General features: G+C 34.8%; 2 protein-coding genes across 3 annotated transcripts in view; one reads left to right on the top strand and one right to left on the bottom strand.

Annotated features, from left to right (window-relative positions):
• Window positions 1–26,526, bottom strand: part of LOC112057716 (uncharacterized) — a 241,449-nt gene that overhangs the window by 186,659 nt on the left and 28,264 nt on the right. The gene's annotated exons all lie outside the window — the stretch shown is intronic.
• Window positions 10,793–26,526, top strand: part of LOC112057706 (venom protease) — a 39,171-nt gene continuing 23,437 nt past the window's right edge. Inside the window, exons 1-2 of one of the 2 annotated variants that reach the window (XM_024098227.2) lie at window positions 10,793–10,976; window positions 18,837–19,745. In XM_024098227.2, the coding sequence (XP_023953995.2) occupies window positions 10,913–10,976; window positions 18,837–19,745 (973 nt within the window). In that variant the 5' untranslated portion in view covers window positions 10,793–10,912. The remainder of the gene's footprint in view (window positions 10,977–18,836; window positions 19,746–26,526) is intronic. The other variant, XM_052888420.1, reaches the window with a different exon arrangement.

Genomic DNA, 26,526 nt, shown 5'->3' on the forward strand with positions numbered 1-26,526 from the left:
AAATCCACCGCGCATGCCACTGCGCCACGGAGGCCGTCAAAATATCAATTTATAAGAATAGAAAAAAACCTTAATTACATACCAAAGACACATTGATATAATATACACTTGTAAAAACTTCTATATATATATTAATTTACTCTTTGTTCTATATCCTTGACAACGTGTCATTCATGACGTGACATCACATAAAGACGAGAACACATCCTACTATTGACTATTTTAAGAGCAAAATGTGAGTTTGTTTTTAATGCTTTCACACCCAAACTACGAAACCGATTTTGATATTACATTACATACATTATCAGCGAGTAACAAAAACTTTGTTTTATATCTGGATACGGGAACGGTAACTACGCGGGTGAAAGCGTTGGGCATCCACTAGTACTAAATTCTATTATAATAGGTGCTGTTCTTAGGGGATTTTTTAGGGAAAAGGCTTATTGACATATACGACGGCCTCCGTGGCGTAGGGGTATGCGCGGTGGATTTACAAAACGGAGGTCCTGGGTTCGATCCCCGGCTGGGCACGTTGAGATTTTCTTAATTTGTCCAGGTCTGGCTGGTGGGAGGCTTCGGCCGTGGCTAGTTACCACCCTACCGGCAAAGACGTACCGCCAAGCGATTTAGCGTTCCGGTACGATGCCGTGTAGAAACCGAAAGGGGTGTGGATTTTCATCCTCCTCCTAACAAGTTAGCCCGCTTTCATCTTAGGCTGCATCATCACTTACCATCAGGTGAGATTGTAGTCAAGGGCTAACTTGTGAAGAGTAAAAAAAAAAAAATGAGAAATTGTTGCCAAGAGCTAATTTGTAAAGAATAAAAAAAAAAATAGGTTGTTATTATAGACCAAATTAGTTAAAATTCCTACTAATATTTTAAACGCGAAAGTTTGTATGGATGTTTGGATGTTTGTTACTCTGTAACGCCGCAACTACTGAACCGATTTGGCTGAAATTTGGAATGGAAATAGATTTTCTTTTTATCCAGAAAAAAATCCATGAATTCCCGAGATTTGTGAAAACCTGATGATTTTGATGGTATGATTATTTGTTACTCTTTCATTCCTCGGCTACTGAACCGTATCACCTGAAATTTGGAATAGAGATAGATTATAGTATAGATTAACACATAGGCTACTTTTTATCCCGTAAAAATCCATGGTTCCTAAGGGATTTGTAGAAAACTAAAAGCCACGCGAACAAAGTCGCGGGCGTCTGCTGGATAATAATGAGGAAAAGGTTTAGTATACATTTAAGTATTTTTATGAAAATAATAATGTAATGGAGTCAATACAAATTTTCGTGTCCCTGTGTATATGTGTTCATGCCCTAACACCATTACTCGTGTATTATTTATCCGGCAATTATTGAACCGGCAGTCAAATTAGTTTCGCTTTATTACATTCGTTTTATGTATTAATTAAAATCATTATCAAATTATATCTGACCTGCCTTTAGCGTTTTATTTTAAAGAATAATTGCTTTGCCTTTAAGTCGGAAAAGTCTTTCAAAACTCGGTTCAGTAGTTTTAAAGACTACCCCCTACTGCACCACAAACTTTACGTCTTTATAACATACTAGCTGACGCCGCGCGATTTCATCCGCGTGGTTCCCGTTCCCGTAGTAGTACAGGGATAATATATAGCCTTCCTCGATAAATGGACTATCTAACACTGAAAATTTTTCAAATCGGAACAGTAGTTCCTGATGAACAAACAAACAAACTCTTCAGTTTTATATATTAGTATAGATATAGATGAGTAAGTAATTTTTTTTTTATTATTCTTTACAATTTAGCCCTTGACTACAATCTCACCTGATGGTAAGTGATGATGCAGTCCAAGATGGAAGCGGGCTAACTTGTTCGGAGGAGGATGAAAATCCACTGCCCTTTCGGTTTCTACACGGCAGCGTACCGGAACGCTAAATCGCTTGGCGGTACGTCTTTGTCGATAGGGTGGGTGGTAACTAGCCACGGCCGAAGCCTCCCACCAGCCAGACCTGGACCAATTAAGAAAATCTCAATCTGCCCAGCCGGGGATTGAACCCAGGACCTCCGTTTTGTAAATCCACCGCGCATCAATAAGATGATAACCGTCTTATTGATGATTAAAGATGATTAATGATGAAGAGATAGTAATTTTTGACTAAGATGAAGATTTTCTACGGCAAGTGAATGATTTTATTCGGCAATCAAAATAAATATTGCATGCTCCGCACGTATTACGTCCGTCCACCTCCAGAACAATTTATTTGCGAATTTTATTAAATCGACCTTCGCGTGTCAAAAATCATAATATTTATGTCGTAATTACCGTTCGTAATATAAAAAAAACTATGAATAATTCTCAGAAAATCTCCAGTTTATGTCACACTTGTCAAAGATGCGGTTAACTTAAATACTCGAAGTGGATATGACCTGCCTTAGATTCAGAGGGTGTGGGTTCGAATCCGGTCCTGGGCATGCACCAACTTTTAAGTTATATTGTGTATTTTAGGAAATTAAATATCACGTGTCTCAAACGGTGAAAGAAAAAAATCGTGTGGAAACCTGCATATCTGAGAATTTTCTCAATTCTCTACGTTTGAGAAGTCTGCCAATCTGCATTGGGCCAGCGAGGTGGACTAAGGCTCAACCCCTCTCATTCTGAGAGGAGACTCGTGCTCGACAGTAAGCCGAATACGAGTTGTTAATGATGATAATGATGATGACAGGTATTTTTTTTGAAGATAAACCATAAGAATAATACTAAATTGGTATCCTTAAAAGTATTCGGTTACTGATAGAAGATAACATATCACCATGATCATGATAGGTAAGTAAGCAAAAAGTTACCTTAAAGTTTCAAAGTGTTATAATCTTTTTATGTGGAATAATTTTATATTGATACGTAATTCAAAGTAAAAAAAAAACTACGCAAAGAGCCACAATGCTGGAAAAATATAGAAGCTTTTTTTTCAAATGAACTTTTTCAAATGAAAATTTTATATACATTATATACAATTCATTGTTTAACATTTACTGATTATTTAATTACTTCGTTAATTAAAAAAAAATTGTTTCTATAAGATCCCAGAGTTACAATTTCTGTAAAACATTCACCGTCAAACCTGTACGTTAACATTTTGATTGATTAACATACTTGCAGTAACCGAGCGCAAATATGTTAAACTTATGCTAATTGAATATTGAGGGAAGTATACTTAAGTATTCTTGCTATCTACACACAAATATATCTCAAAACTCGACGGGATGGCGTCCCAACAGAAAAATAAGACTCACGACATAATGCGGAAGAAAAACTTTTTCTATTTTAGTTTTCATTTCGTATTGTTTTTTTTTTTCTTTACAAGTTAGCCCTTGACTACAATCTCACCTGATGGTAAGTGATGATGCAGTCTACGATGGAAGCGGGCTAACTTGTTAGGAGGAGGATGAAAATCCACACCCCTTTCGGTTTCTACACGGCATCGTACCGAAACGCTAAATCGCTTGGCGGTACGTCTTTGCCGGTAGGGTGGTAACTAACCACGGCCGAAGCCTCCCACCAGCCAGACCTGGACAAATTAAGAAAATCTCAATCTGCCCAGCCGGGGATCGAACCCAGGACCTCCGTCTTGTAAATCCACCGCGCATACCACTGCGCCACGGAGGCCGTCAAAAGCCGTATAAGTAAGCGCTTAGCTGCAATAACACCTGATGGTAAGCGATGATGCCTATAGTGAAACGCGCTTGCTTAGAAGATGCCTATTCACTCTAGACTTGATACCCATATTGTAGGTGGTGGGGAAAATGGAACCTGGGAGAGCATTCCACATCTTTGCAATGCTCCAAAGGAAAGAGGAACTAAACCGCCTTAGTACGCTACCGAGGAATATCGACGACTTATCGGTGCAGATTTCTGCGATGCCTAACAGATAACAGGTAGAACGGCGAAGATCAAACAGTTCCTTAACGCAGTCTCCGAAATATTTTTGGTAGACAGGCAACCCTTCGGCGATGCTCTAAACTTTGAAACTGGTTTCTTCGAGCATACTAAGCATGACTATGAAATACTTTTGACTTACAGTCCGTGCGCTCTAGTATGGTGCGGGTAACAGTTGCCTCTAGGACGTTCGTAATACATACTATTATCGTGAATCGTGGCAACTTTTAAGAGTGAAACATTGTCACTCGCAACATGCTACAGCGCACGAACTGTAACTTAATTGTCTTTGTTAAGGGGTCAAACATTATAACTCTAAGCCCACCAACCCACATTAGAGCTGCATGACGAGTCTAAGCTCCATTTTCCTCTCATGAAAGGAAAAATACAGCCCTGTAGTGGGTTGATGAAATAGGCTAATAATGCACATCAGATCTTCGAACAGTATTCGTTTAGTTATTGAATCGCATTGGGTCAGCGTGGTGGGCTAAGGCTCATTCTGAGAGGAGACTCGTGCCCAACAGTGACCCGAATATGGGTTGTTAAGGTATTGAAAAAAATATAAGTAAGTTGTTATATAACTTTATTTGAATGGCAGTTTAGAAAACGTCATGTTAATCAGAAGTGGGATCTACAATCAGTGCGTAGGTAGGCAAATAGATTGGGGATTTCTCAATGATTGACTAATCACAGTCGCTGGTAGGTCGCCACCATTACGCATTCGTCCTCAAAGGACGGCCTTGTTGATATTCTCGAAAATCAACTGATTTTAATTAGAACTATGTGCATTGTAATGCAATACGCGTTTTTCCTTGTGGGTGTATCCTGGAGTATTATTACTACGTCCTACTAATCATAACTGCCATTTTAGTCTAGTGGTTAACCTCTGTTCGAAACGTAAGGTTCTAGACCCAATCCACGGTTGGGTTATGAAATATTGAGTAAGATCATAGTAAATGTATGAAAAGTAATGCTTGACATTAAATTGTATATGTATACTTAGTTAGAGATACATTTGTAAAATGGTGATAAACAAAAAATATAGCTGAGTTTGTTGTGGGCTTCTCGGACCAAAGCACATTTGGAACCCTCGTAACTTTAAATTTAAGTTTCCACCAATTATTATCACCATTATCTAATAATATTATTATTATTACCTGACGTTTCGAAAGTGCTTGTACAGTAAGCCCAATTGAAATAAATGAACGTTGACTTCAAAAGTTCAGAAACCAGTTCATGACTAAGGATCCTGTATGAGTTCAAAACTAGTCAGCCATACGTTGAATCACATAAGTTTTAGCCGAGTTTTTTAATACATTAGCTTAACACAATAATAAGTTTTTATATTCCTGTGGTTTGAAGATCATGTTGAGCTGTCTATCCCACCCATTTTGGTTATTAAATTTATCGGGGATGGCCACTTACCATCATGTAGGCCATCTGCTTGGTCTGGCAATCATTAGTCAATTTTAGCCAATGGACGTCCATAGAGCATATGGCAGAAGTGGCAAAGCTGAACTCAGCTACGTCTCGCGACTCTTTGTGCTATGTCGGCTGATGATGACGACAACGGCGACGACGACGACGACGACGACGACGATGATGATCATTATCATCTGTCTGTCCGTGTTTTTTTGTTATTCGGGCATCACGCTGAAACTATTGTATGAATTCAAATGAAACTTGGCACGGTTTAAGACCATAACACGGAAAAGGTTAAAGGATACTTTTTATTGCGAAAATAAAACGAGAAGGGAGCAAAATAGGGGTTGGAAGTTTGTATAGATAGTCCTTCATTTTTACAGTTACAGTTTAAAAAATTTGTTCATAAATCATGAAAAAAATACGAAATATAAATAATATAATATATTGTAATTCAACATTTTTTTTAAATTCAACTCCTAAAGTGGTGAATTTTTTTTATTTTTTTATTCTTTACATGTTAGCCTTTGACAGCAATCCCACCTGATGGTAAGTGATGATGCAATCTAAGATGGAAGCAGGCTAACTTGTTAGGACGAGGATGAAAATCCACACCCCTTTCGGTTTCTACACGATATCGTACCGGAACGCTAAATTGCTTAGTAGTACGTCTTTGTCAGTAGGGCTTGAAAATTTACATTGATTTCAACGCGGACGAAGTCGCGGGCGTCCGTTAGTTTGTAATATTATCTAATAACCCATGAAATTTAACCTCATTCTACTCATATTTGTCACAATACACATGATGTTTCCGTTGATAAGAGAAGCTTTCGTAATAACTTGATGACAGAAATGAAATTAGTTTACGAAACACTAATTCCAGATTTGAGAGATAAACCATACATCGGTGGTGAAATTGGCAATTTAGTTTAGTATTATCCGAGTTGTTGCTAGAAACGTGCGATAAAACGCTAAATAATTTTTGACATTTAATATCGTGTATTATTCGTTTTTTTTTTATATTTTTTTGAATATTTAGCCATACTTCTGTCTAATTCTTTTAATATCCTGCATTATCCCGTCTTGTATTTATTTTAATTCACTGTATATATTTGCATCTCATTTTCTAATTCAGTTACTAATTTTAAATTCTTAATTCATTTCAATTTTTTTCCTCAAAGTAGTCATATTTTGTAATAATAGTGTTTTAGTTTTTAACACTATTGTGTAAGGTAAACTTTGATGTTTTTCTTTCTACTTTGCTGTCGTGATGTAATTTGTTTTCATTTTTCTGAAAAATTAAACGTACCTTTGAATATAATATTAGTGTTTTCTAAATGAAACGTTTACTTTAGAATTTAAACTATCGTGAGTGTTATTCATATTAAATCATAATCGACGTAATATCACGTGAGTTTTAGCCGTGTTTCATAATCATTTAAAACGTTTACTTTCCTACATAATTCCATACTAAAAATATATTTTTAAAAACATACATCTGTGTTGTTAAAATAATATTGCAATATTATTTTGTTGTTTGTAACTAATCTTTGGTTGCTTCAAGATTTCTTCATAAACGCAGAGTATAAGTTATATCATTATTATAATCACATATAATATTTTAAATTCATATTAATTTATTGCTAACTTATATATATTTCTTTCTATTTTTCATTTATTTTCGTCTTCCTTCTCAAATTTTTATTTTTAAAAAGACTTCCATTCTGTATTTATTTATATAACGATTTCCATGACTTTAGTATACGATTTTTGACTTTACCTCTTCTCATTTACATAAGTGTTTACCCCATTAAGTTCTACACAATTAAGCAGATTATTAAAAAAAAAAAGTTTCAAATACATTTGAAACAAAACAATGACAATCGATGGCCATACAATATGCAGTATCGTCCAAGCGTTTCCCGTTCTATTAATACTCGCCCATAACACGAAGAAATGTCTCCACACCCCCTTCGTATACAAACCGCCGAGCCCGACCCACTCCCCGGAGTATTACGAAGCGTATGAAGCATTGCTGCATACTTTGCTGCAAGACAAATGCCACGATTACCAATACGGAGTCCCTTATGCGTACGCCAAGAAATATCCCCAATCGAAGAGTTTGTGCTACAATTTTCAACAGCCATCGGTTTATGGTCACTTAGCTACTGATTATGGGAGTCACGGAGATTCCCATGGGTTTGGATATGATGGACACTTTGCTCAATACGGCGCCAAATCTAAAACTTACAACAGCACTGGTTATGTGTATAATAGAAATTACGCTCCCGGTCAAGTTCACAACGTGAAACATAAGCATAAAGTAGTCGTGGTCAAAAATAGAGGTGGCAAGCGATCGCAGAAGATACAGGGTAAGTTTTTTTTTTTTTTTTTGTATTCTTTACAATTTAGCCCTTGACTACAATCTCACCTGATGGTAAGTGATGATGCAGTCTAAGATGGAAGCGGGCTAACTTATTAGGAGGATGAAAATCCATACCCCTTTCGGTTTCTACACGGCATCGTCCCGGAACGCTAAATCGCTTGGCTATACGTCTTTGCCGGTAGGGTTATCAAATGGGTCAATAATTAATTTACAGGGTGCTCGGTAGTATTTCTCATAAATTTAGGGTTATATTCTTTACGAAAAATCTATTAAAAACCTATGAAGAGATTGACAGTGTCTCGCAAAAGTATAAAACACGACTGATGAGTCATCCAAATGTTCTGGATTCAAAACTGTTTCACAGAAGAGCAGGCTTAAAAGGAAACACATTATTTAGACATTATTATAAAAACAATCAGGGTTATTCTCACTGGGTAATACACTCGAAAAACGAAGTTATCATAGAACACATCTGTTTATAGTTCTTTACTTATCGCAGATAAACTCGGAAGAAAAAAAAATCCTTTAAGGAAAATTAATTTAAAATGTCTAAGGAGCATATTGTGTTCTAAAATTAATATTTTCGAAGTTAAAAATATTTCTTTCGTAAATAGATCTTAAATTGACGCATCGCAATCGATTATATCGCATCCTTATATGATTTATGACCTACTGGTTAGATCATAAATCATATAAGGCCAATTGCAATATCTCGTCGATATCGACAGTCTCACCACTACAATTACGTATTTTAAAATACAAGGATAGATAAAGGCGTGTGTTTCATGGATAGTCGAAATTATTTTAATTTATTTCTATGAAAATATAAAAAGTTTTTTTTTTAGTTAAAAAAAATTAGTTATCCAGTTCGGCTCCTGTATGTGGACTGTATTAATAGATTTTGACATTTTATAATCTTAGTTATTTTGCAAACATCCAGACAATCTTTGTTTTACATACTAATTAATTAATTAATTGACCTTATTTACCTGAATATCTCATAAAAATCAATATAATCTTTTTTTTTTTATTCTTTACAAGTCTCTTTACAAGCCCTTGACTACAATCTCACCTGATGGTAAGTGATGATGCAGTCTAAGATGGAAGCGGGCTAACTTGATAGGAGGAGAATGAAAATCCACACCCCTTTCGGTTTGTACACGGCATCGTACCGGAACGCTAAATCGCTTGGCGGTACGTCTTTGCCGATAGGGTGGTAACTAGCCACGGCCGAAGCCTCCCACCAGCCAAAACCTAGTCATCATCCCCGTTGTAGTATGAACTTGTACCTCTTACAAGTAAGTCCGCTTTCATCGTTAACTGTATCGTCACTTAAAATTAGCTGAGATCGCAGTTGAGGGTTAACTTGTCTTAAAATTAATAAAATTTTAATAAAAAAAATACAACCGACTTCAAAACCTAAAAGTACCCACTACACTAAAAAGTGAAAAATAACATCATAATATGTTTTACCTGCTGATCAGTATGAAGGCGGTGCTAAGCCGGTGATGTATTCATTCAAGGCATGTGAGAATATCTTCTAGATTTAGATTTTGCAGACAGTGTTGTTTCATGTGGTCCTGTCAGAAATGGCTTAAATTTAGACAACACCGGCTAAGCACCGCCTTCATACTGATCAGCAGGTAGAACATATTATGATGTTATTTTTCGCTTTTTAGTTTAGTGGGTCCTGAAACCTGAAATGTCCATGCACTTCTTAGAACACTTGTATCTGCAAGCTAAAACTATATAGGTTGGCAAATTCGTTCATAACACTCCCGATGGTCCGCGCGGGTCGGGAGGAGGAATAGCGATGCCCGGCGCTCACAACTTCATATCCCCGCAGTCCTTCCCCTGCCCCGCGCGCACGACCACATACCCGCGCAGTTCTTCCCCTCCCGTCACCCGCATATCATAAGAGTGTCATCAACATGCAAAGCTATAATTTGTTGATTGAAGGGAATAGGGGAATTTAAGCTACCGTGGAAACTTTTTCACTTCCAGCTATACAATTAAATATAATTACTAAAACCAACACTGGGTTTTTAGAACATGAAAATTTTAAAAGAAAATTACTTCTGAGCAATACAACCACGTAAGGTCTAATTTGATGAACCAAAACTATAATTACCTACTACTAACTATCCTTTCAGATTTTATATTTTCTGAATAAAATATTTTTGCTCACAAATAATTGCTTCGGCTTAAAATGTATTGATATCGTGTCATAAAGTCGTCAATTGCTTACTTGTAGCTTCGTGACAAACCATTGCAAAGCTTTAACCATTGTAAGAGATCAAATTCTAGTAATTAAAATATCATACAATTACATTGAAGACTTGGAAAATTAAAGATCTGGATTCTGGACCCCAGAATCCTTTGAAATTAAGTTGCCTTGTTAAAAAAATTATCTATTTGATGGTTTCCTAGAATTTGCGTGTAAAATTTATTCGAGGTAACCTCTTTGCCGATATGAGCCGTGATAGCCCAGTGGATATGACCTCTGCCTCCGATCCCTTCGGTTTCGAATCCGGTCCGGGGCATGCACCTCCAACTTCTCAGTTGTGTGCATTTTAAGAAATTAAATATCACGTGCCTCAAACGGTGAAGGAAAAACATCGTGAGGAAACCTGCATACCAGAGTATTTTCTCAATTCTCTGCGTGTGTGAAGTCTGCCAATCCGTATTGGGCCAGCGTGGTGGACTATTGGACTAACCTCTCTCATTATGTGATGAGACTCGAGTTTAGCAGTGAGCCGAATATGGGTTAATAATGATGAATAAATAACAGATGAGATGATAATATATTCTTATACCGGATCATAGACAATTGTATAGAATTACGAAAGGTATTGCCATGACAGATTGCCGTTCTATATAATTCCAAATTTGAATATGGAGAAGGGTATTACACACACTAGTAATGCACTAATTCACTAGTCCGGAACTCGGGTTTTCCATCGATGAATTCCCTTGGAACTGGTTCCGGTCAGTATAGACTGATACTGTGACGTCACAGATCGCCTCGAACACACTTATATTTAAAAGTCGGTCAAGATCACCTCATTGCACTGACCACGCGTCTATCCGTATGGACAAAAAGTTACACACCGGTTGCGCGTAAAAAACTTAAAAACTAAAACTCAGTTTGACAGTTCTATCTGTGTTGTGCGGTCATGGCGCGAGTGTTGATTTTTTTGTGTGTTTGTCTGTGTTACCAATTAGTGGACTGCCAATTTGGTAAGTATATGTTAAGTACTGTAACTTTTTTCGCACGACAAATTTGGATATAAGAAAACTTTTGTGAATACATATAGCTATAGTTAAGTTAAAATTAATTTTAATTATTTTTCGAATTATTAGTTTGTTTTTTATGTAGTAACAACTGAAGATTATTGTAAATTGTAAGCGTAAGCTTAGACTGGTTTTGATTACAGCTGTAATTAAGGCAGCTTTGTTTTTACCATTGTCATTGTTAATTAGTATATGATTGGACTGACATGTTATTTATAATAAAAGTCCTTATAAACTTATACATACGTAATAAAAAAAAAGAATTAAACTTATTTTTTTCTTATCGCTAAGACGCGTGAAACGTAGATGCTAGAATGCGTTTAATTTAAAAATTACAATAATTATAAATGTCAACTATAGTATAATTGTATATAAGACTAATGATCGATAGGGACTAAATTATAATGATTGGAGTTAAGTAAATTTATTCATTAAAATTTAGTTTACCTTAATAATGTTTAGTATTAGTATTTACGTAGTTATTTATTATTGTTAACAAAACTAAATTGCAATGTAATATGAGAGTTTTGATGTGTGATGTTTTTTATAAAAAAACATAATTATGTACATAGGAAAACTTCAAAGAAAAACATGTTTATTTAATTGATTTTATGTTATGAGTTATACCTACAACAGCTTTAATGATTAAGTTAGATAACTTATTAATACGTAGTTAACTATTAAAACATTCATTCAGTTATTTATTACACTGTTATTAATTAAATTAAAGGTAATAGGTATACCTGTCGTTATAAATTAATTATTCTAGTAAGATGAACAATTATAGTACAAGATCATAAGATGTAGACATAAGGAATAATACACTCTCATCTGTTATTTATTTGGAATAACAAAATGATAGAAAATATTTACATCGAAACATTGCAAATAGGTTGCCCAGTAAAATTGCGCCCGGTCAGTAATATGTTAATTTTTTTATTGCATTTATTTATTCTACTTCCCTCTTTGCTTTATTAATAAAAAACGTACACTCTGTAGAAGAATATACCCAACGGAATTGAAAACATTAAGGTTGCGTAATTTCACGGGTTAATTAATGTTATATAAATAATCTTATTAGTAATTTAGTCGTCTAATGTGATATATGAAAGCTTATTTTATGCTTAATTTAACTGTATTAGGTTGCCTTTGTTTTCCTTAAGTTGTTCATGGTTCCTAGATTTCCTATGAAAAATGTGTTTAGCCGCAATTTAACTAGGTAACCTATTTGCAATGTGTCATTGAATATTATCTATCATTTATTTCTTGATGAGAAGAGATGAAAGAGAGAGAGAACAGATGAGAGTATATATTTCTAAAACCGGGTCTTAGACTATTGTTTATCTTTATATTACCTACTTTATGAGTTATGACACCTACATATGCCAAGTAATTATTTTATTTATTCTATTATTAAGCAAATGTAATCATATATCGATATAAGTTAAGCTTAAGGTAAAAAATGCTTGAAAATCTGTTTAATATTCTACGAGGTTGGCGTAAATTGTACGAATGAAATGAAAAATGTAAAAAATCCAAATTATAAATTGACTGTTTGCCAGATAATTTGTTTTATCTAAATACACATTGGCAGATTAATTTTTAACCTTCCTATCTTATGCTTAACGAATATTACTGTAGATATATTCATTCGTTATCAACCCATATTCGGCTCACTGCTAGCTAGAATCTCCTCTCAGAATGAGAGGGGTTAGGCCAAAAGTCCACCACGCTGGCCCAATGCAGATTTCACACACGCAGAGAATTTAGAAAATTCTCTGGTATGCAGGTTTCCTCACGATGTTTTCCTTCACCGTTTGAGACACGTTATAATTAATTTCTTAAAATGCACACAACTGACAAGTTGGAGGTGCATGCCCTGGACGTGCATGTGTAAATTAAATTAATAATTATGCTTAAAATATTGATAGTCAATGATTGTATTATTCTAGTAAATAAATAAAAACAAGATAATTTTCGATATTAACATTACCCATATACTAGACGATGGATGGTAGGCTGATTGGCATTTTTTTATTTATTTAATAATCAAGCAATACCACACATTACATTATACAATATAATACATATTATTATATAATGCAAGTTATATACCTAGTTTGGGCGTAGCCTTTTGCCGAGTGAGTGACAGGGAGACCGATTTTATTTTTGTTTTCTTTATCATTCATGTAATCATTTAGTAGTAGCACTTTTCCACCAGAAATATTTTATACTTTTTTTGGTATGCACATAGTATCATTTTTGATGATTGCTTTTTATTTATTTAGACAGGCCAACAACATTTATGCACACATAATATGATATTAGATAAATATACTAGAAATACTGATTTAAAACACAAATATCAATAAACACAAATAACTGGCTTGTCCAGTAGACACAGAAATACTTACTTAGCTTTGAGCACATATATGCATTTTTTTAAAAAGTGCAAACAATTACAGGAACACTGATAAGAAAGTCGCTATTATAAGTAATTAAGATAAAATACGTTTGTTACAGTAACTAATTGTACAATTTTGTTTTGTTAACGATAAAAGTAAGGAAATACAAGCAATTAGATTAGGTGCAAGCCTTTTAAAAATTCGCGAACGAATAAAACACTAATATTAGGGTTTCAGTAAGAAATATACATCCCATCCCACTAATATTCCACTAATATTATAAAGGACAAAGTTTGTATGGATGTATAGATGTTTGTTACTCTTTTACGCAGAAACTACTGAACCGATTTGGTAAAAATTTAGAGATCTTCATCCAAATTTTTGATCAACATATTGTAATGAATGTTGTTTAACTAATACAGTTTAAAAAATTATCGGAATTTTTTCGATATTATAAGGGTGGTATAATTTTTGTTAGTTTTTCCCTATCTTTTTGTTTACAAACACCCCTGTATCTAAGAAAAAAAAACCTAATAATAATAATAATTATTATTAAAATCGATCAAGTCGTTTTCGATATTAAGTAATACTAACGAAGATATTTTGTAGTTTAAAGTTATACTTAGTATACAAGTTAATATATCTTATATCTACTAGCGGCCGCCCGCGACTTCGTCGGCGCGGAAATTAGTTTTTCACAAAATCCCACGGAACCATGGATTTTTCCAGGATAAAAAATAGCCTATGTGTTAATCCATGCTATAATATATCTCAAACAAACCAAATTTCAGCTAATTCGGTTCAGTAGTCGAGGCGTGAAAGAGTAACAAACATTCATATCATCAAACCATGGATTTTTTCGGGATAAAAAGTAGCCTATGTGTTAATCCAGAGTAAAATCTATTTCCATTCCAAATTTCAGCCAAATCGCTTTAGCAGTAGCGGCGTTAAAGAGTAACGAACATCCAAACATCCATACAAACATTCGCGTTTATAATATTAGTAGGATTGTATCATAGTTAACTTTAGCGAGTTAATTTAGCCAGTTACGGCGGTTCAGCCCCGGTGCCCACGTTTTTTTTGATACAACCGGTTTTAGCAATTGCCAGCTAAGTGCTATACAGCGCCGAATTCCCATGAAAATGGTCATTGGCAGCGGATTGATGATGAAATCATTAACAGTTCGGCATCTTGCTTTATTAATAACCACAAAATCCTTGGATTTGATGCCCAAATTGAGACAAATGCTAGTTAAAAACTATTTTAATTAGTGTTTCTTTTCTATCTTTCTTTTGTGTGTGTCTAATGAACTTTTCTTTCCTTATTTCTAACTAGCTGACGCCGCGCGGTTTTACGCGGGTGGTTCCCGTTCCCCCAGGAATTGAATATATAGCCTTCCTCGATAAATGGGCTATCTAACACTGATTGTATTTTTCAAATCGGACCAGTAGTTCCTGAGATTAGCGCGTTCAATCAAACAAACAAACAAACTCTTCAGCTTTATATATTAGTGTAGATACATTTTAGGCACACGTGTTTCCTAAATAGGCTTTTCTGGGTTTATTGGCTTTAATTTTTAATTAAGATATCCTTAATTGGGTTATTTCAGTATATTTTTTGTACAAAACCTTCCTTACAGGAAAAGATATAGGGTTGGATACACAAACCTTTTCCAATGTGGGTTAGCCGGCTTATCATTTACCATACTTCATTGGGGATATAAAAAATATTTTTTCAGATAGCATGGGTACGGTGACAGTCACCTGTATGACGTTCATAATACGTAGGTACTATTATCATGAATCGCGGCAAATTGAAAGAGTGAAACGAACTGTCACCCGCACCATCCTACATGAAACTAACTGTAGTATGTATACCTAGCATATATGTAAAACAGTCTTTTTTGTTTAAAGTTAGTTGAAACATTTCATAACATGCAAAATCCAATTTAGAAATAGATATGATTTTTCAAAAGACTACGCCATTATAGTTAATATTGAAATTGTAGTAATTATCTCAACATATTACAAGTATATATATATATATATATATATATACATATATGTAAATATATATGTACAGTTATATAACTCAAGTAGCTAATGCATCGGCCACGTTTATATTTGCTTCTACACTGAACAAGTGTTATTTACTTGAAAAATATATACTGACATCAGCTAATATTGATACATATAATGTGTCCCACACACGATAATAGTCACTAGCGTTATCAAAAACATATTTTCATCTGCGTAGTTCCTGCTCACGTGGTAATACGGGGGTAAAATATAGCCTTTTTTTATTCTTTACAAGTTAGCCTATTACTACAATCTCACCTGATGGTAAGTGATGATGCAATCTAAGATGGAAGCGGGCAAACTTATAATAATAATAATAATAATTTATTTATTCATCAGAAAGCAGGTTTACAAAGATTACTTAAATATAATAAGACCCTGATACTCTCTACCATAATAATTTGGTGTATGAAAAATTTAAATAGACTATGTATAATCCTAATTTAAAAGCAAACAAATAAAAAAGAAAACATATGTAATAGCTTATACAATTTAACATTTTAAGATTCAATGATTATGACAATTGTAACTCAAAACTACTGTGACAGATAAAATAAAATAATAGTCATAATATATGTCAAAATTATTAAACCATGTTAAATTTAGTGCAAAGTCAAGTAATTATTACCAGTTCAATGTTAAAATGTCAATTAAAATTATGTCAAAATATTTATCATACGTCAAAAAAAAGAAGAATATCATTAAAATTTGTAATTTAAATACTCATTTAAGTTATAGAAACATTTATCCATAAGCATTTTAGAAACCTTACTCTTGAAACTATTTACATTGTCAATCTTATAGATATCTGGTAGTTTGTTATATATTGAAATTGCACTACAATGTACACTCTTAGCGAACATGTCAAGCCTTTTTGGTGGCATTATTAGCTTATCTTTTCTTCTTCGCCTGACATCATTTAACTCATTGTAACTTTATTGTAACTTGTTAGGAGGAGGATGAAAACCCACACACCTTTCGATTTTACACGACAGCGTACCGGAACGCTGAATCACTTGGCATCTACACTACTTGCTAATTGTTTTTAAAGCAAATTTATAAAAAAGGGCGATTTAGGCGTGAAAGCATAACAAATAAATAAATCAACGAACAAACATTCACATTTATAATAGTTACGATTTTCGTGCCTACAAATCTCGATGTACCGATTGCGCTTCTTCATTTATCATTCGTCTGATAATTTTCTTTTTTATTGTTTAATTTAATGACACCTAGATCTAAGTGACCTTTAAATTATATACTCAAAATAAAACTTGACAAATAGATTATGATTCCTGGATGTACTGAATAATTTTCATTTCATTAGTTTGGTGAGGCAGTCCTACCTACCTACCTAGTCCTCATTGTTTGTAGAAAAATTTAGTAGATACCTATATCCGCGAGCGTCAAGTGTTGTTTGATTAAAAAACACAATAGCCGACAAAGTAGCAAATATATCCAACATTCGTTAGTCTATTTTAACATTTATAGTCAACGTTAACCCGATAAAATGTAATTACAGTATTTTTTTAATTATTTATGTTTATTACTTGCAAGCGTGTAAAGGATACATAATATTTTTTACGTAGGTACATTTATATACTTCATAGCTACTTAGCCAATAGCCACGATTCCATGAGAAAATCAAATCTTGTAGGTATTCTAGACAGACGTATCTGCTTTTTGCTATACATTTTATCTCAGTTGTTTGTGATTTTTCGTTGGTATACGATATTTACAATATACCTATAGTAATTGTAGCGAGTCGCGAAGCTGATGTGGCAATGGGCAGGGCACAAAGTTCGAAGAGCCGATGGCCGTTGGGGTCACAAAGTACTGAAATGGTCGACCCCCCACTAGGTGGCCTGCAGACATCAAGCGACTTGCTGGGAGCCCCTGGATGCTGGCGGTTCGAGACTGTTGGGCTTGGAAGTCCATGCAAGAGGCCTTTGTCCAGCAGTGGACGTCCATCGGCTGTTAATGATGACGATGATGAATAGTAGAAACTATTTTCACCAATCTGTATAGTGGATAAAAAATGTAGTATGGTTAAAAATTCTTTCGAGTAGGTTGCCTAAAAGACTTCTTAGTAGGTTGCCAAAAGGGTATTTTTTTAAATATTTTTTCCGGTTTATGATAAATCATGTACCCAATTAGTTTGATCCTTTAAAGTTTAGCTATTCTTTAGCGGTTTAACTTTTCGCTATACCATCGTACCTACATAATATCAAACGAAAGGTATGGGAGGCTTTAATAGGTAAAAAAGATCTTTATGTAAAGGAAAGCTATTTCCAAACCGTATTTTCATGAAGTCACTAAAGATAAGGTTAAACCGGAAACACTTTGTTGTGTTGACATTGGTCGTTGAGAAAAATGTAGGTAATTTTAGTAACAAATATGAACCTAATCCTTTATTGCCCTCGGGTATAAAGTTAACAAATTATTACCATACCTAGATGCCTGTTAATATAATTATATTCCGTGTTACTTGCGTGGGAAACCGGTATCAATCAAAATAATAGTTTTTTAAATAAAACATGTTTTTCGTTACAAAAAATATCTCGTTTTATATTGCCAAAAGCGAGATCTTAAATGCCTTAGCAACTTAAAGCTAAACTTACCTACAGAGTAAATCTGCAAATAATACTGACAGACCTATAAAAATTGCGTCTTTACATAATATGGGCTATATCATAATCTACGAATAAAGAATTTTAGACTCCAATCTGTTATTCTGATATAATGCTAGGTATAAGCTGTCATGTCTTATAAAAATCATTTTGTTTTTTGTCCAATTAACTGAAAATACTTATTTATTACATAAGTTATTTACTTAGAGTTAACTTTATCTTTAAGATTTAGATTTTATTATATTATTGTACTTATGTGGTAATTGTCACAACTTTAAAATCACATTGATTTTTTAATAAGTTCTAGTCTAGTTTAGTTATTATTGTCTAGTTCAGTCATTCGGTTAAATATTAACTCGTAAACTCTACTTAGCTGTGATAGTTTTATTCCTTTTACAGAGGGCCTAGTGGCAGTTTGATACTGTTACCGTCACGTAACGCGAATTTCTAAGGAATTGAAACAGCGCCATCTAGTGGCACTACTGCACAACTGTTTCAATTCCATATAAAATTTGCGTTTACGTCAACGTGATAGTAACAGTATGAAAATATTGAAAACTCCCACTAGGCACACTGTTATCATTTTGTGTGTCTAATTATTTTGTGTTACAACTATCGATAACACTTAAGTTACCGTTATTTAATTTTATTTACCCGTGTACAAAATAAAAACATACATATTATCTCCTATAGGCTTCTTCAATGCACGAGATCAGCGAAGACAATCTCCATTTGGATTCGCAGCAAACTTCATACCGAATACTGCTAACAGATTTAGAGACACCCTAAGCGGCATACTCCATCTTCAGCCACAAACTCCTGCTGATAACCCAGAATACGTTTATCCTTACCAAAATCAAAATCGACCGAACCAATATGATCAATATTACAACCAACCAAGTAACGTGAGATTTCCAAATCAAGGAAACCGACGTCCAGATGGATACTACAATAATGGACAGAACCAAGAGTTCAATCAAAGACCAGTCGAAAATGTCGACCAGCAAACTGGCTACGGATTTGAAAACGGTGCTAACAATAACAACCAATATGCTCCTAATTTTAATAACGAAGGTAATGCACCTAATTTCGATAATGGATTTAACAGTGGCCAACAGAATGGTCCTGCGTTTGGGCAAAATACAGAAGCACCAAATGTTGGCAATGAAGAAAATGGAGGTATTGTCAGTGGGCAACAAGATGGTCCAGCTTTTGGGCAAAACGATGGATCTAATCCAACAATTGTAAGTGGACAACAGGATGGCCCTGTGTTTGGGCAAAGCACAGAAGCACCAAATTTTGGCAGTGAAGCTAATAATAATGGGTTTGTCAGTGGGCAACAGGATGGTCCAGCGATTGGTCAAAATACAGGATCTAATGATAATAATGGACAGTTTATAAGCGGACAACAGGACGGCCCTGCTTTTGGGCAAAATGATGGAGGTAATGGATTAGTCATCGGCCAACAGAATGGACCAGCGTTTGGGCAAAACACTTATACTGAAGCTCCAACATTTGCTAGTGACAACGACGTTCCAGACCAATCGAACACGGAAAACAGGTTCAACTTTGGAGACAACTCTGCAGGGACAGGAGTATTCCGTAATAATCTTTTATTTATTTTTTACGATTAATAACTATAATTATTGTGGTTAACCAATGGTGGTTAGATTAACACTGACAAACATATGTTATAACAATGTATGTAATGCACGTGCATGTAAGTTAAGTTATGTATTACCATTTGGGTGTATAACGTCACATCTTTGTACTTCGTTTCATTTAAAGATTTTTATATTTAACTTTTACAATATCTGAAATGTGATACTGATACCAAATAACAATAATTTGAGCCTTGCACAAAAATTATCACATAAAAAAATATTTCGTTAGATATATGTAAAAAGTTTACTCTTATTTTTTTTAGTGGTTTACTTAAAAATACTACGTACTCTATAGTTTTATTGTAAGTACATGTTAATTTACATATTATGTGCTTTTATGTCCTAAGTTATTCAAAAACGTTCCTGTTTAAAAAAAAATTGTTTACTTCAAAATACACTAGAAAATTTTAGGAATTCCCACGATTTCTGCAGGATATTAGACCTTAGATTAGACAACCTGGTGTCGCTCTAAAACAAAAAAGATTTTTCCAAACCGGTCCAGGCGTCTCTGAGTAATCGGGAAACATCGAATAATCTATACTAATAATATAAAGCTGAAGAGTTTGTTTGTTTGTTTGATTAAACGCGCTAATCTCTGGACCTACTGGTCCGATTTGAAAAATTCTTTCAGTGTTGAGGAAAGCTATAGGCTATATATACCTATATTTCTACGGGAATGAGAACCGCGCGGGTGAAAACGCACGGCGTCAGCTAGTAAAATTTAAAATAAAAGATTCAGACAAATTGAGAACTTTCGTCTTTTTCGCAGTTGTTTATATAATTACACTAGCTGACGCCGCGCGGTTTTACCTGCGTGGTTCCCGTAGGAATATAGAGATATATAGCCTATAGCCTTCCTCGATAAATGAGCTATCTAACCAAGAAAGAATTTTTCAAATCGGACCAGTAGTTCCTAAGATTAGCGCGTTCAATCAAACAAACAAACAAACTCTTCATAATATTAGTATAGATACAATCATACACAAGTGATGCTAAGAAACACAACATATCCAAGTGTTAATAAAAACACTTTATTAAAATTCAAATCTGATTCTTGGAACGTCTTTGAAAAAGCTTTAATTAAAACAATAACTACAAATACCTGGCGATTAACCTCCAACAGAAATATCTGTAAATTGTTTGTTATTCGAATGAATTGTTAATAACATTGACTTCACTAACAGCATAAGGTAGCAATAATTGTTTGTGATTTGTAACTAACCAGTACATACTTATAGAACCTCTCGAGGATTTTTACATATAAAAGCTAAGGATTTCGAATGATAGTATCTCTGTTGTGATAATATATGTAGATATGCGAGATAACATTCGAAATTCTAACAGTGGAATTCATAGACGTTGTAGGGGCACCCCCAGGGGATTCAGCCGTTGATTGTCGAATTTAACCTCTTCTTCTTCTTCTTCTTTTCTTCCTGGGCCTTATCCGCACTTGGCCACTAAGGTTTGGCCGTTGTGCGTAGGTCCCTTCGGTGTTGGTCCCCGCCGGAGTCACTCCAGCCAACCGAGCTCGCTCCAGAAGCTTAGCAGGCCGCCCAGGTCGCCGAACGCCTCATGGAGTGTTACTGGGGATCCAATGTGTGCTGCGCGTTGGTCAGATACACCTCTGCATCTAAGCATAACATGTATCGGCGTTTCCTCTTCCTCCATGCATGCTCTGCAAAGAGGGCTGTCGGTTATACCTAGAACCGAAAGGTGTTTGTTTAGTGAACAGTGTCCTGTCATTAGTTCGGTAACAGTTTTAAGTTTGCTACGGTTTAGTTTAAGTAGTTTTGTGGTCAAACGTGAATCGAGTCTTGGAAGAACCTGTTTTGTGTGTTTGCATTCATTAGTGTCTGCCCATGACTGATCGTGTGACATTCGTGTCTCCTTGCGGAGCCATGTTTTGTACTCACTGTAGGGTATTGGTACCATTGGAAGTGGTCCAGCGACCTTCAGTGTTGTGCCTTTGCGTGCCAGTTCGTCTGCCCTGTCATTACCTGTGTTGCCGTTGTGACCCTTCACCCATTTTAGTGTAACGTTGTTTGTTTTTGTTAAGTTGGTTAGTGGTAAATGACAGTCTGAGATAAGTTTTCAAGAGGTCGTGTGCTTTTTTAGAGCTTTTAGTACTGCCTGACTGTCACTGCAAATGTTAATGTTAAAGTTTGTTACCTTTCTTGCGTTCATTGCTATGGCCGCAATTGTGATTCCAACGCACTCCGCCTGGAAAACGGAGTTGTTCTTACCCAATGCTTGTGTGATGTTTATGTTGAACTCTGGGCAGTAAACTTCAGTGCCTGTTTCTAAATTTGTTTTTGATCCATCTGTGTACACTTCTACTGTGTTCACATTCGGTCTTGTTTCCGCGTCATCTATGATGATTTTGTATTTCTTGTCCATCAGGTGTTGTTTTCCCGTTTTGTCGCATAACCACTCTAATTGTGGATGGTTTGCCTTTTCTTTCGTTAATAGGCTTGCGTGGCCTGTGTTTGTGTCTTTCCATTGCCCACTAGATTTTAGCCTGAGGGCTGTCAATACTGCTTCCTCTTTGATGCGGAGGTGAAGGGGTGGTATTCCCAGTATTACCTCTAAAGCGGTTGTGGGTGTTGTACTCATGCTGCCTGTTATTGCTAGACATGCTTGCCTCTGGAACTTTTGAATTTAACCTCTATTTATTTTTCACACTCAGCGGGTGAATTATCCTCTGGGTTGCCCCTACAACGTCTATGAATATCACTGTTAGTCAGCCACTGACAATCAAGTAAGCTCACATTCCTACAGCGCTAACGGCTTGACAGCCGATAAAACTGATCGTGTGTTGGTCGCTATGTGCATGACATCATGCTTTTTGTAACTTCCGTAAAAAAAACTCTCGTGAGAATGAGGGTTTATATCTGTAATGGTGTTGTTTGAAGGTTGATTTCCTAAATTATGCCGAGGAAAATATAAAAATACACTTTTTAGGTGTACTTGTTGCGAATCCGCTACCTTTCAAAGCCACTAACGTCGTAACTCCATAATTGGTTACCGTAAAAACCCTACCTACGGTAGGAGGTTGACAAACCTTCGTAAAACATGGTATAAACCTGTCTGGCTAACGCAGACTTTTACTCGTAGTTCTTAACATATCTTTTTATACAAAAACTTGACAGAACATACATAAATAGTCTAGAAATTAACGATATTCTATACTAGAGATAGGTCACCAGCGCGTCGAAACTGAAGCTAACAAAAAATGTGCTTAATTGTCTTCATTTCATTTAGTTTTTTAATAAACAACTAGATGCCCGCGACTTCGTCCGCGTAAAATTTAGTTTTCACAAATCCCTCGGGAGCAATGGAATATGATACCAATATAAAATATAGCCAATAGCAATCCTCGATAACGTAGCATTCTACTGGTGAAAGAATTTTTAAAATCGGATTAGTAGTTCCGAAGATTACCCCTTGCAAAGAATGTTACAAACTTACAAACTTTACCTCTTTATAATATTAGTATAGACGAAAGTTATTTAAACAAATAAAAACTATATACATACATATATTGCAAGTAAATATGAAATTTGTGCGCTTAGTGTATTAGCTGAACTTTTTGCGGTAATTTTCCAGGCACGTAACATATCTAAATATAAAATATCGTTGTTAGAAATGATTTTATGTTAGGGCCATGGTGCAGCATGTTGTATGTAAATGTGGTAATTAGTTGTATTGTCTATGCCCGTTTAGTTTGCATGTAAGGACAACATTAGCAGCTATTTGTATGATCAATAAGTTAATGCATTTAGTAATTAACAGTAATTAAATGAGTTAGAATTTTATGCAGTTTTGCACACCCGGTAAAGTGTTTCATCATCATCATCATCATCATCATCATAAGTATTATAATAAAAAGGTTTCATCACGAATTATCGAAAACCGCTTGACTTATAAAAATAGAATTTGGCAGGTAGTTTATAGTTAGCATCCGCTAAGAACGGATTTTGCGATAGAGCCAGATTAAGGAGGTCTAAGGGCGGACGAAGTCGCGGGCCTTCGCTAGTCTTTTGTAAGACCTGCAGAACGCAGGACTCGAACCCAGAACCTCGTTCAAATCAAAAGCTGGACCGAAGACGTCTGAGAAATTATCATTACATTTGCCCAATTTGTCAATAATAAAGAAAAAATATATACCTACACAAAACAAAAATCACAAAATTACAAATTACAACAGAAATAACAAAAAACATTAAGCAATTATAAAATAATTTAATATTTTAATACCTAACAAATATAAGTTTAGATTATATTTTTATTTATTTAACAAAACTTATGATAATATTGCAATAATCGTTTTTTTTTAACAAACGAATGGTACTGTTATTTATAAATACCTAATAATAACGACAAAGTACAACAGAAATAACAAAAAACATTAACCAATTAAAAAATGAATTAATGTAATTTTAATACCTAACAAAAATAGATTATCATTTTTAACAAAACTTCTGATAATTTTGCAATAATCGTTTTTTTAACAAACGATGGTACTGTTTTTTTCAAATACCTAATAATTATTTTTGTGTTCAGCACAGGAAAATAATTAAAAAAGCTACTTTACATAAAGAATACTATTTAGAAGTCAGTACTTAATCTTTAATAAACTGCAGTAGCAGAAGCAGCCGTAGTGTATTAGTAGTAGTAGTAGTAGATACCTACTACTCTTTCTATAAAAAATCTCCTTTTGTGTCTATAAGACGAGTTGTCTTAGGCCTGCTGCATACAGTCGTTTTTCGTATTCGTTTTCCGACTCCGTTTTCTGTGTTCGGAAAACCGAATACATGAAATCAATACAAAATACATTAAACGACGCACATGAGAGTTTTTTCCAAACAGAACAAATTCCGCCCATATGTAACGAATGCGACATCCTATCCTACTAATATTATAAACGCGAAAGTTTGTATGGATGTATGTTTGTTACTCTATAACGCCCCTACTACTGAAGCAATTTGGCTGATATTTGGAATGTACATAGATTTTACTCTGGATTAGCACATAGGCTACTTTTTATCCCGAAAAAATCCATGGATTCCCGAGATTTGCGAAAACCTGATGATTGTAATGGTATGAATGTTTGTTACTCTTTCACGCCTCGGCTACTAAACCGAATCACCTGAAATTTGAAGTAGAGATAGATTATATATATTAACATATAGGCTTCTTTTTATCCCGGAAAAATCCCATGGTTCCCGAGGGATTTATTAAAAACTAAATTCCACGCGGACGAAGTCGCCAGCCTCCACTAGTACACTATACATTCAAAATGAAGAAAAACGTATAATTTGCGATAGTCAATCACGGAATTCTAAATCGGAATCACACATTAGAAAAGCGAATACGGAAATCGAGTGTTTGCGTCCGGCCTTACTTATATTTATTCTGCAGAGTAGTGTTTATCAAAATGTCCATAAAATCGTGTTCGTCATGACTCATGACGTCACATAATACGTACATACAATTGTATACACCGACCATAACAATACACTGAGCTATAAAAAGATTAACATCAAACAGACACTTCCTCTAGAAATCGTTTTATAGATCATCTGAACTTGAACGCAATGCAAGAACTGAATGTAAAATGGAACTCCCATTACACCAAATGAAACATTTTTGATTTTTTTTTTTATTCTTTACAAGTTAGCCCTTGACTACAATCTCGCCTGATGGTAAGTGATGATGCAGTCTAAGATGGAAGCGGGTTAACTTGTTAGGAAGAGGATGAAAATCCACACCCCTTTTGGTTTCTACACGGCATCGTATCGGAATGCTAAATCGCTTGGCGGTACGTCTTTTCCGGTAGGGTGGTAACTAGCCACGGCCGAAGCCTCCCACCAGCCAGACCTGGACTAATTAAGAAAATCTCAATCTGCCCTGCCGGGGATCGAACCCAGGACCTCCGTTTTGTAAATCCACCGCGCATACCACTGCGCCACGGAGGCCGTCAAAGTTTTCATGGGTAAACTGATTTTTATAAAAAATCTATGGAAAAATTTATCAAACTACGGAAATTCGCGATTATACTTAGTTTGAACCGACTTCAAAAAAAGAGGATTTTTTAAATGTTTGTTACCTCATAACTTCGTCATTTATTAACCAATTTTGAAAATTATTTATTTGTTTGAAAGAATATACTTTCAGATTGGTCCCATTTAGTTTTCATGAAAATCGGTTCCATTTTTATGTTAAAAAGATTATTTTTTGAGCGAGACAAAGATTACAATAATAATGCAGACGGTATATGACTGAGATGGGATTATAAGGATATTTCGCCTACACATCAGTGGCCTAATTCACTATTTTGGTCTTTATTATCAACTTATTGAAGTGGACAACTAAGTGTCATCTACATATTAAATGATATACACCATAAGTACCGGATGACATTTGTAATTTGTATCATTATATGTGGATGACATTTTGTCAATTGATTTGTTTTTAATTTTGATGGGTTGATAATAAAAACCATAATAGGAAATAGGCCAGCAGGTTATTATATTCATTGAGCCCCCGCCTTCCATATTTGGTATAATAAATGTTATTGTAGAAATAACTTCTAAACATATAAGTTTATGTTTAAAAACAATTTATTTATTTTTTAAATTATTCAACCTCTTACAAAATAAAAAAAAAAAAAAGATAAAAAAAAACCTCTTACATACAGGAAGAAATTTTTTTTAGTG

Source organism: Bicyclus anynana, chromosome 22 (genome assembly GCF_947172395.1).
Source record: "Bicyclus anynana chromosome 22, ilBicAnyn1.1, whole genome shotgun sequence".
NCBI classification, from domain to species: domain Eukaryota; kingdom Metazoa; phylum Arthropoda; class Insecta; order Lepidoptera; family Nymphalidae; genus Bicyclus; species Bicyclus anynana.